This window comes from Phascolarctos cinereus, unplaced genomic scaffold (assembly GCF_003287225.1).
Source record: "Phascolarctos cinereus isolate Bilbo 61053 unplaced genomic scaffold, phaCin_HiC Scaffold_8;HRSCAF=390, whole genome shotgun sequence".
Lineage (NCBI taxonomy): Eukaryota > Metazoa > Chordata > Mammalia > Diprotodontia > Phascolarctidae > Phascolarctos > Phascolarctos cinereus.
The window spans coordinates 73,622,625-73,635,841 of record NW_027556291.1 but is presented as its reverse complement, the minus strand read 5'-3'; the positions used below and the strand labels follow the sequence as shown (position 1 = coordinate 73,635,841).

The 13,217-nt window shown below is 44.3% G+C and overlaps 1 protein-coding gene across 2 annotated transcripts in view; it reads right to left on the bottom strand.

The window, feature by feature from the left end:
• The window catches only part of GAB3 (GRB2 associated binding protein 3), a 149,858-nt gene extending 139,578 nt beyond the window's left edge, over positions 1–10,280 (bottom strand). For both annotated transcript variants that reach the window (XM_020975675.2, XM_020975676.2), the window contains exon 1: positions 10,019–10,280. In XM_020975675.2, coding sequence (XP_020831334.1) covers positions 10,019–10,090 — 72 coding nt within the window. In that variant the 5' untranslated portion in view covers positions 10,091–10,280. The remainder of the gene's footprint in view (positions 1–10,018) is intronic.
• Between the last annotated feature and the right edge of the window lie 2,937 nt (positions 10,281–13,217).

Below are 13,217 nucleotides of genomic sequence, written 5' to 3'. Positions count from 1 at the left end.
ATTTTAATATGGGAAGTTGATATGAGTCCCCTAAGAATCCTATCATCATCAGAAGACATAAAAGGAGTCTAAAAATACAAAGAAAGGCTCTGGGAGTGTTTTTTAATGTTTTGTTCATCTTCAAAAGAAGAAAGGAAAGGAAAAGGAATATGCTGGGTGAGGTGGGGGGGAGAGGAGATAAAAAGTAGGGGAAATTACCTCACATAATTTGGATGTGCAAGCAGAGGACTATACACAAAAGGAGGAAGGGGTGGGGTGAGTGGGTGACACTTGAACCTCACTTTTATCTAAACTGGTCAAGGAGGAAAAAATACACATACACACAGTTGAGCAAAAATTCATTTCATTTAACAAGGAAATGGGGTGGAAAGGGGAGGAAGAGAGTGATAAGAGAAAGACTAGATTAAGGGAAGGATTAGTCCTAGGTGAAATAAACTCTAACCATGGAGGGCAGGTAAAGAAGAGGGGGTTTAGAAGGAAAGAAAGGATAAGAACCTGTGAACAGGCTCTGGTTAATCACAAGAGAAGAGGGATGGGAGCAGAAGGAAACTGCATGAGATCTAGAGCATTGGTGCTAAATGCACTCCTCTCTCACCATGCTCATCTATTTTTTTAAATTATTGATATTTTCTGTTTCTTACATCACCACAGTTATTGCATGTATCTTTCTCCTACCCCATCCCTGAGAGCCATCCCACATAACAAATAGTATTTTTTGAAGAGGAAAAAAAGAGTCAGCACAAGTGACCACTACATTGAGAAGGTCCAAAAACATACATAGTATGTAACACCTGTGGATCTCCTGCCTCCACAAAGGGGTAGGTTGGGGGTGTCTTCTGATATCTCTTTATTCGAATCCCATTTGATCTTTATAATTTTGTTATACTCACTTTTGATTTTTTGGTATGTTGTTCTTTCCATTTATATTGTCATTATCACGTAGATTGTTTTCTTTGTTATTCTTATCTCACAGTGCATCAGTTCATATAGACCTTTCCACGCTCTCTGTATTCATCATACACATCATTTCTTATAGCACAGTAATATCATATTACATTCACATACCGCAATTTGTCTAGGCATTCCCCAATTGAAAGTCATCTACTTTGTTTCTAATTATCAGCTCATATAAAGTGCTACTATAAATATTTTGGAGTATTTGAGCACTTCTTTCTTATTGATGGCTGCCTTGGGCTATAAGCTCAGTAATGGAGTCTTTGATTCAAAGGATATGGACACTTTAGTCACTTGATTTATATAATTCCACATTGCTTTCTGAAATGGTTATGCCATTTCACAGGTCTACCAACAATGTATTAGTGTGCCTATCTTTCCATAACCCCTCCAACATTGACTGTTGCCATTTTTTGTCATTTTCCACCCAATTTGCAGGGTGTGAGGTGAAACCTCAGGGATGTTTTGATTTGCATTTCTCTTACTATTAGTGATTTGGAGAATTTTTTACATGGTTGTTAATATTTTGCAGTTCTTTTGAGAACTTGATGTACATATCCTTTGATCATTTATCTGTTAGAAAATGGCTATTATAATAAATACATTTATTGATTAATTATTTATTGTTTATATGTATTAGATATCCAAACCAAATTTATCAGAGAAATTTGATATAGATATTTTTTCCCCATTCAACTACTTCCCTTTTTTTTTTTTAGGCAATTGGGGTTAAGTGACTTGCCTAGGGTCACACAGCTAGTAAGTGTCAAGTGTTTGGTCTGAGGCTGGATTTGAACTCAGGTTGTCCTGACTTCAGGGCTGGTGCTCTATCCACCACATTCCTCAACCACTTCCCTTCTTATTCCGTATGCATTAATGTTGTTTGTGCAGAAGCTTCTTAAAATAGGAGAGAGGAGAGAACTCTGATCAAATTCCAACCAGTAACAAGTGCAGTTGGATATTCTTTGCCCTTTTTTATAGGTTTCCTATATCCTGACTTTGTTCCATATATGAAGAAAACTGGGGTTAGTCATGAAGGCTTGTATTGTAGGGCATGCTGAGAAAAGAAAAATGGAAGAAGCCAGTTAGAAATACACAAAATAAGGGCAGCTAGGTGGTACAGTGGATAGAGCACCGACCCTGAAGTCAGAAGGACCTGAGTTCAAATCTGGTCTCAGACACAACTCTTACTAGCTGTGTGACCCTGGGCAAGTCACTTAACCTTGATTGCCTAGCCAAAAAAAAAAAAAAGGAAAAAATACACAAAATATAAATTAATACAGAACCAAACTTTTACCTAAATGTTAGGAATTTTCCTAATTGGGGACTCTAAGCTATTGTGAGTGTATTAAGAACTTTTCATCTCATATAAATGACACAAAAGAGCAGAGAAAGGAACTAGGTGGACCTAATTGCATTATATTGCCCTAAAAGCTGGCTAAATGTTACAGGAGACTGATTGAATATCCAAAGAGGAGAGGAGCAGAGAAGTAGTGACCAAAGAAAAAAACCACACCTGGGGCAGCTAGGTGGTACAGTGGATAGAGCACTGGCCCTGAAGTCAGGACAACCTGAGTTCAAATCCAACCTCAGACACATAACACTCACTAGCTATGTGACTTTGGGAAAGTCACTTAACCCCAATTGCCTCATCAAAAAAAAAAAAAAGAAAAGAAAGAAAAGGAAAAACCACACTCTAAGTCATCCTCCCAGGGAGGAGATAGGCAAGGCCTGGAAAAGATTCAAGTTCCCCCCTTTTCAAAAGAGAGGGAACAGAAAGGGTTGAGCGCCAACTTGCCAACTCTACCTTGCCCAACGACCAATCATTGGTGTTACAATCATAAGAATCAGAGAGATTATATTTTAATTTGATTGAGTATTGGTGAAAAGAGGAAGATCAAAGAAAGTAGAGGATTTAAGGTGGGTAGGATGGTGAACAATGACTTTGCTTTTATTTTCTCTGCCAAAGAAAATGACTTTTGCACTGGAAGTGACAGAACAAAAATGGCTTAATGGGTAGGTCTAACTCAAGATAAATAAGGAGATAATTGCCCTTGATAAATTTAAGTCACTAGGTCCAGACAAAATACAACCAAAAGAACTAGAGAATATACAGTCACTGTCAGTGAACTTTGAAAGACCATGAAGAATGGGAGGTCTTGTAAAAGAGAAAATGTTGTTCTGATATTCCACAAAGGGAACAGAGTAGTGTCTGCAAATCACTTTGGCTTTCACTCCTGGCAAAATTCAAGAGTGTATTACAAGGGGCAGCTAGGTGGCGCAGTGGATAGAGCACCGGCCCTGAAGTCAGGACAACCTGAGTTCAAATCCAGCCTCAGACCAAACACTTGACACTTACTAGCTGTGTGATCCTGGGCAAGTCACTTAACCCCAATTGTCTTAAAAAAAAAAAAGGAGTGTATTACAAAAGGTTAGTGAACAGCTAGAAAAGGAAATGGCAATCATAGGATCATAGACTTAGAGCTGGAAGGGGCCTGAGAGGTGATCAAGTCCAACCCTCTCATTTTCAGATAAAAAAATTGAAACCCAGGGAAAAGGAGATGATATGGCCAAGGGGGTCGGGCCAGTCTAGGAACCCAGAACCTCTGACCCCAAATCCAGCACTCTTTCCAGTCCACCACCACCACCATCACGAGCCCCACCAATAGTTGTATCCAGTTGAATCCAATTCAACAAGCATTCATTAAGTTCCTATGTGCAAGGCACTAGGGATACAAAGACCCTCTCAAAAAAATTCCCATACTTTGAGGGACTCACAGAATCAAAGGATTTGAGAGTTGGGAGGGGACCAAACTCTTACCCGAAATCCCCTCATCACGTTGCTAACTCCTTCCCTCTCCCCACTGATTGCCCCAAACTCCTCCAAAGCTTTTCTGTAGACAGGGAAAGAATTGGACTTTCCACAGACTCCACTTTCCATGGCAGTTCACAGAATAAAGTACCTGCCTGTGGAACCCCTGGGGTCACCCAGCTTCTTTTGGTGTGTTGTCTTCCCTCATTAAAGTGCCTTAACGGCAGGGACTGCCTTTCTTTTTCTTATTTAAATCCCCAATGCTCAGCATAGTGCCTGGCACATAGTAGGCACTTAATAAATGTTTACTGTATTGTATTCCAAGTGGGAGCAGGGAATGAGTCAGTCCAGATCTTTCTCAAAACAAAGATAAAGCCATCAGACAAATTTTGAACATCAAAGTCATTTTGTTACTAGATAAATGAGCAATGTCTACAAGGGTCCAAAACAAAAGTCTCAGACCAAAGCCATTCCTTCACACTTAGCAAAGGCTTCAGGATTCTCTGGGAGGAAAAAAACCCTTCATTTGAATAAATAAGTGGATAAATACACTTTGAAGTCTGAAAATAGAAAAGGCCAAGAGGTTTCCCAGCCCAGTGAAATAGGGAGCATTTCCAGGGACTGGCCTTCATCACTGTCTCCAGAAATTCATCTTCTTGCAAGATCACATCAACTTGAACACTCTCATCTCCTGGGTACCCCCCTACCCCTGGGGACCCTCCCTATCTCCCTCTCTCTGACTAGAGAAGGCGGAAGGGGGGACCTCAGAGCTCCTCCCAGGTCTTCTATTTAAGGAAAGGGTCCAGGGCAGCCACTCCCTCATTTCCCACCAGGTTGCAGGACCGGATCAGGTCCCCCTGCCTTTTTAGCTTCTTTAAATGTCTTGTCTTTCTCAGTTTGTCCAATTTTAGACAATGTGCTCGCCTAACAATGCCTTAAAAAAAACAACCACATCTTATTTCTCTAGAACTTAATCTGAACAGGGATCAGCCCATTGGTTTATCACAGTTCCCCCTGCTCCAACTCACTCCTTGGTTTTCTTGGAGAAAACAGGTTTTCTTGGAGAGTCAGGTTAGATATCAGCCCTCATTTGATGTACGAGAACTGCTGGGTTCTGATCCTGGCTGTGCTACTTATGCCTCACTTCGCCTTGGATAAGTCACCTCACCCCGGTGTGCCTCAGGTCCTCAGAGTAGTAAGGATCTCAGGGACATCATGAACTCATCTACATGAACAAGCATCCCCTCTACAAACATCCAATTGTACTTCCTGCTCATCTAAACTGTGCTCCCTCTTTTCCAGTCCAAAGGCCATTCAAAGCCACCAATGATGCTCAGGGAGTATCCCAATGGCCCACTTGAAGTGGTGGCAGCCAGCGGCACTCCTGTGGTTTTCCCGCTACAAGTGGTTTTTAGCTCATTGCTATCCTTGTGCTTTCCTCATTAACATCAGCTCACTCGGTGATCCCAATACTCTTAGAGGACTGGGCCAGGCTTTGAGTTTTATTTCTCGATTTTTCTTGATATCTTTTGTTCTTACATCACCTAGATATCTTCCCCCCCTTTCCTGTATTCCTCCCCCACTCTCAAGGAGCCATCCCTTAACAACAAATAATAAAAAAAAAAATTCCCCAAAACCAATCAACATGTCAAAAATAATCTGAAGTTAGATGCAGTGTTCCATACTGGCTTCACAAATGAACGCACATCTTCTCCAGTTTTTCTTTGGGCCAACTTTGTTCCTTGGGACATGCTTTTATATTCAGCCTCTCCTGTTACCTGTTCTACATTCTATCCCCTGTCTATTTTAATAAACGTTTAGCACAGTGCCTGGCACAGAGTAGGTGCTTTAGAAAATGTTTATTGAATTGAACTTTTAAAATCTAATTCATTCAAAGAATTCCCTGTATGTTTTATCAGTCTTTTTAGACATCTCCCTCATTTTTTCCTTGGCAGAATTATTTTTCTTTATGTCTTTAGAATTTCATTCTTGAGAGCTTCCCATTCCTTCTGGTGTAACTTACCCTAGAAAATAGTAGTCTATGACATCATGTCCATCTTTTCACTGGACCCATTAGAAATTTGCTTTCTCCAAATGGAAGGTACATGACAAATTCTGCCTACTTTCCTCACATGGAAAATGGGTTAGTTCTAGTTAAGTGATTCTTAAAGTCCTTTCCAACCTTAAAATCTATGACCTTCTGAAAGTAAACTTGGCCAACACAAGACATCCTTCTAGTGGTGGAAAAAGTTAACTAAAAAGTCAATACAAATTTGAGAAAACAAGTTAATGAAGAAACAATCATCTGGTTTTCCCCAGTTCTGTTTTCCACCTAAAGTAAGGAGTTTTGCATAACAATATCGAAGATAGGTTGTCAGAGATGCACAGAAATAGGCATTTGCATATTATTAATTGTGACATAGGCACATGAAGAAGTATCAAGGAGATAAGAGGAATAAAAGGTATTATCAAAGAGGCATATGATCAGAAAATAAAGAGGGATAAGAGACAGGCAGGTTTCTACCTCTAAAATGCTTCAAATCTCTCCCACCCTGTGTTGGGTGGAAGTTTTGTGGAGGTTTTATGAGAGGACATGCTCAAGAAGTCCACAGCATAAGTAGGTGTGCATGGTGGGGCTCTGCACCATTGGAGAGAGTAGCCATCACCAACAATGTGGATGGACCCCAAACCATTGCAGTGCTGAAGGATGAACACGTATTATCTATCAGACACACCTTTATAGCATCAATGAAGCCCTAAGAAAATACCAAACCCTGTTAGTTCATGTGGAAAGGTCCTAAACAAGAATGGGAAAATCCTCATTGACTTTGCACTCAAGAGCCAACATCCTGCAATCTCAGTTTTCCTCCACTATAAAATAAGGGAGCTAGACTCAATAATTTCCAAGATACCAACTAGCTCAAAAATCCTTATAATGCTAGAAAAAACAGGCAAGTTGAGCCTGGAGATGAGATGACATTGGAGGACATGAGAGTTGCCTTCCAGTATCTGAATGGCTATCAAGTGGAATAAGCACTAGCTTTGTTCTGCTTGATCCCAGGATAGACTGCAGTGACTAAGTTCTAGAGGCAAACTTCAGCTCCATGTGAAGAGAAGCTTACTGACAATGAGAGCTGCTCTAAAGTGAAGAATGGTGGCTTCCCACTCCCAGGAGGCTTTAGAGCAGAAAGCGCTTGACCATTTGTTGCAGATGTTGTAGTCAGATTGCTTGTACAAGCCCAAGTTGGACTAAACAGACTATGAGCTCTTTTCCAACTTTGAGAGCCTGAGATTGTGGGATGGCAATTAACTCCACTCTTGGACAGCCTAGCCCGACATAGATCACTGTCAGCCCCGCTGTGTGATGAGAGCTTTCGGTCCTTCCTTACCTTCTCCACATCCTGAGTCATCTAAGTCATTTTATTGAGTCCTTAGTAATTAAACCCATTGGGTGAATCTGGGGCTCATGTGCAATCTTTGGGTCTCCCTGACACTCTGTGCGGTTGGACAAAGACTACCCCCACTCACATGGTATAGATATGAAGAGAAGCGGTTAGCATTGCAGATCTCCACCATCCCCCTCAGAGCCAGGAAAAGGAAATGGTTCTCAAACATGTCAGCTTTCATCTGAACAAACAATCAGGAGCTACTAAAGGGTCCCTTCTAAGGGCAGTCAGAAGACGGGGCCCCCAGGCACTGAGAAAGGAGGGGAGAGGGAAAGAAACTCCCAGGCAGCTTCAGGTGCAGTTGCCTAGAAATGTGTGTATAAGCAACAAGACCTCAGGGCCACTAAATGTCTCATCTGCCTCACAAGGAGCACTCCATAGACTTTGTGGGCCTCAATTAAAGACCCAGGTTGTTTCTAGGTCCACCCTTTGAAGTCTGTAAATGCGAGTTATCATTATTGTTTTTCCAGTCAACTGGTGCAGAGGATCAATTCAACTAGATTTGTTGGCATCCAGTATAAAAAGCCCCTCCCTTCAGTCCCCCAGCATCTCCCCCCCAACCTCAGCATATTCAATGAATCACTTTGCATTATAATTGCATAGGTGACAGCCTCAATCCAGGGGGCCCCGGGGAGTGAGAAAGGCTGGGACCTTTGAAACAGATTTATCCAGGAGGTCAGCCTCTGGCCAAAATAAACCACCCTGTCCAGATAGCTATTTCTAGGTAACTCCCTGGAGGGAAGTTATAGCAGTTATTGTTCACATGGGAAAAATGTGGAGTGGAAATCAAGTCTCTGAAAGCTGGCATGAAAATGCAGGCCCTGGGATTTCAGTTCAAAGTGGCCAGGTCATGGCACTGCCAAAGCCTTGCTGGACGGGTCAGAAGGTATGTGTGCTCCCAAGAGCTTGTCTTTTATTGCCTTCTACAGGCAAAGTCGACGGTAACTCATTTCACCAGGACATCGGGGTGGGGAATAGGGATTGAGAAGAAATGCTGGGGACAACTTGATTAATGACCTAATTGAAAACGTAATCATTTAGATCAGAGATTCTTAAGCTGGGGGCCATGAATTTATTAGAAAAGGAGAGAGAGAGAGAGAGAGAGAGAGAGAGAGAGAGAGAGAGAGAGAGAGAGAGAGAGAGAGAGAGAGAGAGATACAGAAAAAGAGAGGGAGAGATACAGAGAGAGAAGGAGAGAGAGAAATACAGAGAAAGAGAGAGTGAGAGATACAGAGAAAGAGGGAGAGACAGAGACAGAAAGAGAGGGAGAGATACAGAGAGAGAGGGAGGGAGGGAGAGAGATATAAAGAGAGAGGAGAGATAGAGAAATACAGATACGGGAAGGGGGGAGACAGATACAGAGAGAGAGGTAACTATTTCAATACAATTTGGTTGCCTTTGTAATCTTATGGATTTTACTTTATGCATTTAAAGGCTTTATTCGAGGAATTCATAGGACTTCACTGGAATGCCCAAGGGGTCTGTGACACGAAAAGATTAAGAACTCCTGATTTAGATGGAAAATTTTCACAAGCCAAGCTCTGCTACTTCCTAGCTGTGTAATTTTCAGCAAGTGACTTCAGTTCTCTGCACCTCAGTTTTCTCTCCCGTAAAATGAAAGGTTGAATTAGCTGACCTCCTGACTGCCCTCCAGCCCTAGAACCTGAATTCACACAGCATCTCCCAGCCTCCTTTGAGTGGTCATAGCAAGGGAAGGAGGAAGTGCATAATTTCTGTAGGGCTAAGCCCCTGAGGACATTGCCTCTAGAAGATATTAGAGAAAGCTCTGAAGCATTACGGACTGAAGCATTATGAAGCTTACTGTCATTCTCAATTTAAAACATTTTTTTTAAAGACATGGAAAACCTGCCTTGACATACCTGCAAAAATGCATTCCCATGCAGCAAAAGGCACTACCAAGAATGAAATGGGTTTGGACCCTTGCCTCAAACTGGACTTTTGTGCCTTCTCTGTGCTCATAATCATTTCTCATATTCATATGGAGCCTTAACGTTGGCAAAAAGCTTGACATGGATGGTCTCCCGTAAGTTTCATGGCAGCCTTAGGAGGTAGGTAGTAGGCTCTACCAGCATTATTATCCCCATTTTACAGATGCTGAAACTGAGGCTAAGAGAGGTTAAGGTCCTATCAATAGGAAGATGGGGCAGCAGAGCCTTTTCCACTGTACACCTGCTGCTTCCCTTTAGGGTATTGACCACATGCATCAATTTCGCTTTCTGAAGCTATGAAACTCCCAGCCAGGCCCCGGACCTGACATTCCCTAACAACCACCACCACCACCACCACCACCACCACCACAACCACTCAAGCAGCAGCCAAAGCAACAACAACAACAAACACTGTTTAGCCATTTAAACCCCCTACAGAGAGAGCACAAGAGGCAAATGGGCACCTAGCCCACCTTGAGCTTCCTGAGCTACCTCTGCCAAGCCAGTTGCCAGCCCTCACTTTGGCACTCCTGCCAGGGACCAATGATGGCTCCACAGGCTCACCCAGGAAGATCTGCTTTTTGCCTCTTCCAGAAACAGGGGGGACCTCAGGCCCCAGGGGAAAGGCAACAGAAACTGGGGTGTGGCTTTTACCTAAACTGTTGCATAGGAGCCGAACTGGCCAACAAGAGGCTAGGAAGAGTCGTACAACCATTAGGAAATGGCCTGACTCTTCATTCCCAGGCTTCTGGACCTTCTTTTCCCCAGCCACGAGTCCCATGCAGAAGCAGCCATGTCCCCTGCTGAAACTCTCCCAAACTGAAAACCCGACAAATGAGTTAGCCAAGGCTACTTACATATCTCTTGAGCTTCCTTTCAGGGGGCGACTTGATGAGCCAGCCGGTGCAAACCACATCGCCTGTGCTCATTGTCTTCACCTTCTCCTCTTGTCCTCCAAGTGGCCAGCCTCTGGCCTCCACACTCAGCCTCCAGCCTCCAGCCTCCACTCCCTCGCTTACTGGAGAGGAGGAGGAGGAGGAGAAGGAGGAGGAGGAGCAGGAGGAGCAGGACCAGGGCGAGGAGGAGGGTGACGACAAGGAGGAGGAGGAGGAGGAGGAGGAGGCGGAGGAGGCGGAGGAGGAGGAGGAGGAGGAGGAGGAGGAGGAGGAGGAGAGGAGGAGGAGGAGGAGAGGAGAGCCTGCGTGCGGGGCCGTGTGCCTCTGTTCCTGCTAATTTGAAACTAGCAGCAGTGCACAGCTTCCTACAGCTGTCCTCCAGGCCGGCTGCTGCTCAGGTTGCCACAGGGTTTGTTGTTGCCACCAGAAGGAAGTCGTGACATGAGAGCCAGGCAGCCCCAGACTGCCCTCCCACCAGAGGCGCAGCATGCTGCGAGCCCCGCCAGCCGCCAGCCTCCAGCTGCCAGCATCAGCCGCCTGCAGCTGCCGCCGCTGCCGCCGCTGCTGCTGCTGCTGCTGCTGCTGCTGCCGCCGCCGCCGCCGCTGGCTGGGTTGGGCTGGGCCCGGAGGCCAGGCGGGGCGGGGGGCGGTGATGAAGGGGAAGGGGAAGGGGGTGGCCAGCCCCCCAGCCCCAGAGCACTGGGGAGCCGGGCCAGCCAAGGCCGCAGACTCATCTGGCCCCAGCCCAGCCTCCTTAGTCACTGGCCCTCGGGGAGCTGTTCAGGAGTGTTTGTTGTGGAAGAAGAACAGGGAAAGAGATCAGGCCCAGGGCAGAAAGGAAAAAAGCCTAGATCACCAGATAGACCAGAACAAGACAGCCGCTGCCTCCTTCCTCCCTCCCTCCCTCCCTGCCTGCCTGCCTTTCTCCCTCGTCTTTCGCTGCCTCCCTTCCTCCTCCCTCCTTTTCCCTGCCTGCCTCCCTCCGTCTTTCCCTCTCTCCCTCCCTCCCTCCATCTTTCGGTGCCTGCCTCCCTCTCTCTGCCTGCCTCCCTCTTTCCTTCCCTCCCTGCCTACCTGTCTTCCTCCCTCTTTCCCTGTCTGCCTCCCTCCTTCTTTCCCTGTCTGCCTCTCTCCCTCTCTTTCTGCCTCCCTCCCTGCCTGCCTGGATGAAGGTGGGGTTGTGGTGGTGAGGCAATGCCCCAACCTTCTCTTTCACCGGGGAGACAATGGTGCTGCTGCCCATGCCGTGCCCAAGCTTTCTCCTCCTCCTCCTCCTCCTCCTCCATCTCCTGGGAAGGGGTTTGGGGGGCTGAGGAGGAGGAGCCAAGTAGCAGCAAGCACAGTATATAGTGAGCGGGAAGAAAGAGAGGCAGGAAAGAAGATTGTGTGCCAGGGCCTTTTGCATTTCATTCCTGTCCCAGGCTAGAGTGCTTGTTTGCAAAATGATTTTTAATTCAAACAGAACCCAGTTTGAACAAAGCCTGGCCCAGAGCATGAGCTTTTCCATATGGAATGATGATGTAGGACACCACTCGGCCCAACTCCAGCTCTACACAGAGGTCACAAAGGCACTGCTTGCCCTCACCAAGCTTCCTCTCTCCTTCTCTTCTATCCCTTAAAGGGCAATTGGCAGGAGGGGGAGGGGGGGGGGGGTGAAATCTACCTTCAGAGTACAGAGGAGAAAACAGGAGGCAAGGGACTTGCTCAAGGTCACACAGCCTGTTAGCAACAGAGCTGAGACTAGAACCCAAGTAACTGGACTCTTCAGCCAAGGCCTGAAAACATGTATCTTATTGTTATTGGTGCCTTTGATTTTTATATCACATTCATTTCTAAGCATCTCCCTTTCCCTCCCCATCTAGTAAGCAATGCATCCTTGTAACACAGATTTTCAAGAAAAAGGGTTGGGGGGGGGGAAGAGTTTAGCAAAGCTAGCCAAGACATCAACAATTGGAAAGTACATGCAATGCTCCCTGCCCACAGTCCCCTGGCTCAGCAATGACACAGAGCCAGGAGATACATTTCCTCAACTCTTGTCTGGGGCCATGCTTGGGCATTAGAATTATGCTGTATCCATCTACATCACTGGAGTCTTTGTGTATGTCATTTTCCTGCTTCTGCTTTAGTTCCTTTTGTATCAATTCATTTAAGTCTTCCCAGGCTTCTCGGAATTACTCATGTTCATCATTTCTAACACAGTAAGAATATTCCATTGCATTCATGACCCTACAATTTGTTTAGCCATTCCCCAAACAATGGAAAATTGACTTTATTTTCAATTCTTTTCTACCACAGAAAGTATAACTATGAACACTTGGGCACATATGGAAACTTTCTGTCATTCTGTCCTTGGGATCTATAACTAAATGTAGGCTGTTTTGGTCAATGGCTATGGATACTTTAGTCACTTTTAAAACATAATTCCAAACTGCTTTCCAGAATGATTAGATTAATTTACACCTGGATCATCAATGTTTTCCAAGAGACTCCCTCCTTCCCACCAAACAACGGCTATTTCCATCTGGTCATCTTTGCCAATGTATGTGAGGTTAAATGTCTGAGTTGATTTGACTTGTATTTTATTATCAATGATTTGGAGCAAACTCTCCTATGGTTGCTGATAATTTGCAGTTCTTCTGGAAACATTTATTTATGTCATTTGACTGTATCAATTGGGGGAATGACTCTTGGTTTTTTATTTGTATGAACTCCCTATATATTTTGGATATCAAACCCCCATCAGAGGTATTTGATGCAAAGATTTCATCCATGTCAATGGTTTCCCTTCTTAGCCTGGCTACACTGATTTGATTCATGGAAAAGCTTTTCAATTTTGTATCTTCAAAATTATCTATTTTGTCTTTTGTGATCTCCTCTATTCCTCATTTGACTAAGAATTCTCTTCCTGGCCACAGCTGTGAAAGGTACCTGATCTGGTTCTCTTCTAAATTTTTAATAGTGTAGTCCTTTATATTAAGGTTACATATCCTTTTTGAGCTAATTGTGGTAGATAAAGATGTTGGTCTAAAATTATTTTTTCACCAAGCTGTTTTTCAATTTTCCCAAAAGTTATTATCAAACAGGAAGTTCTCCGAGTAGATTACATCCTCAAGTTTATCTAACATTGGGATATTAAGTTTAATTTCTTTTTTCTGATTCC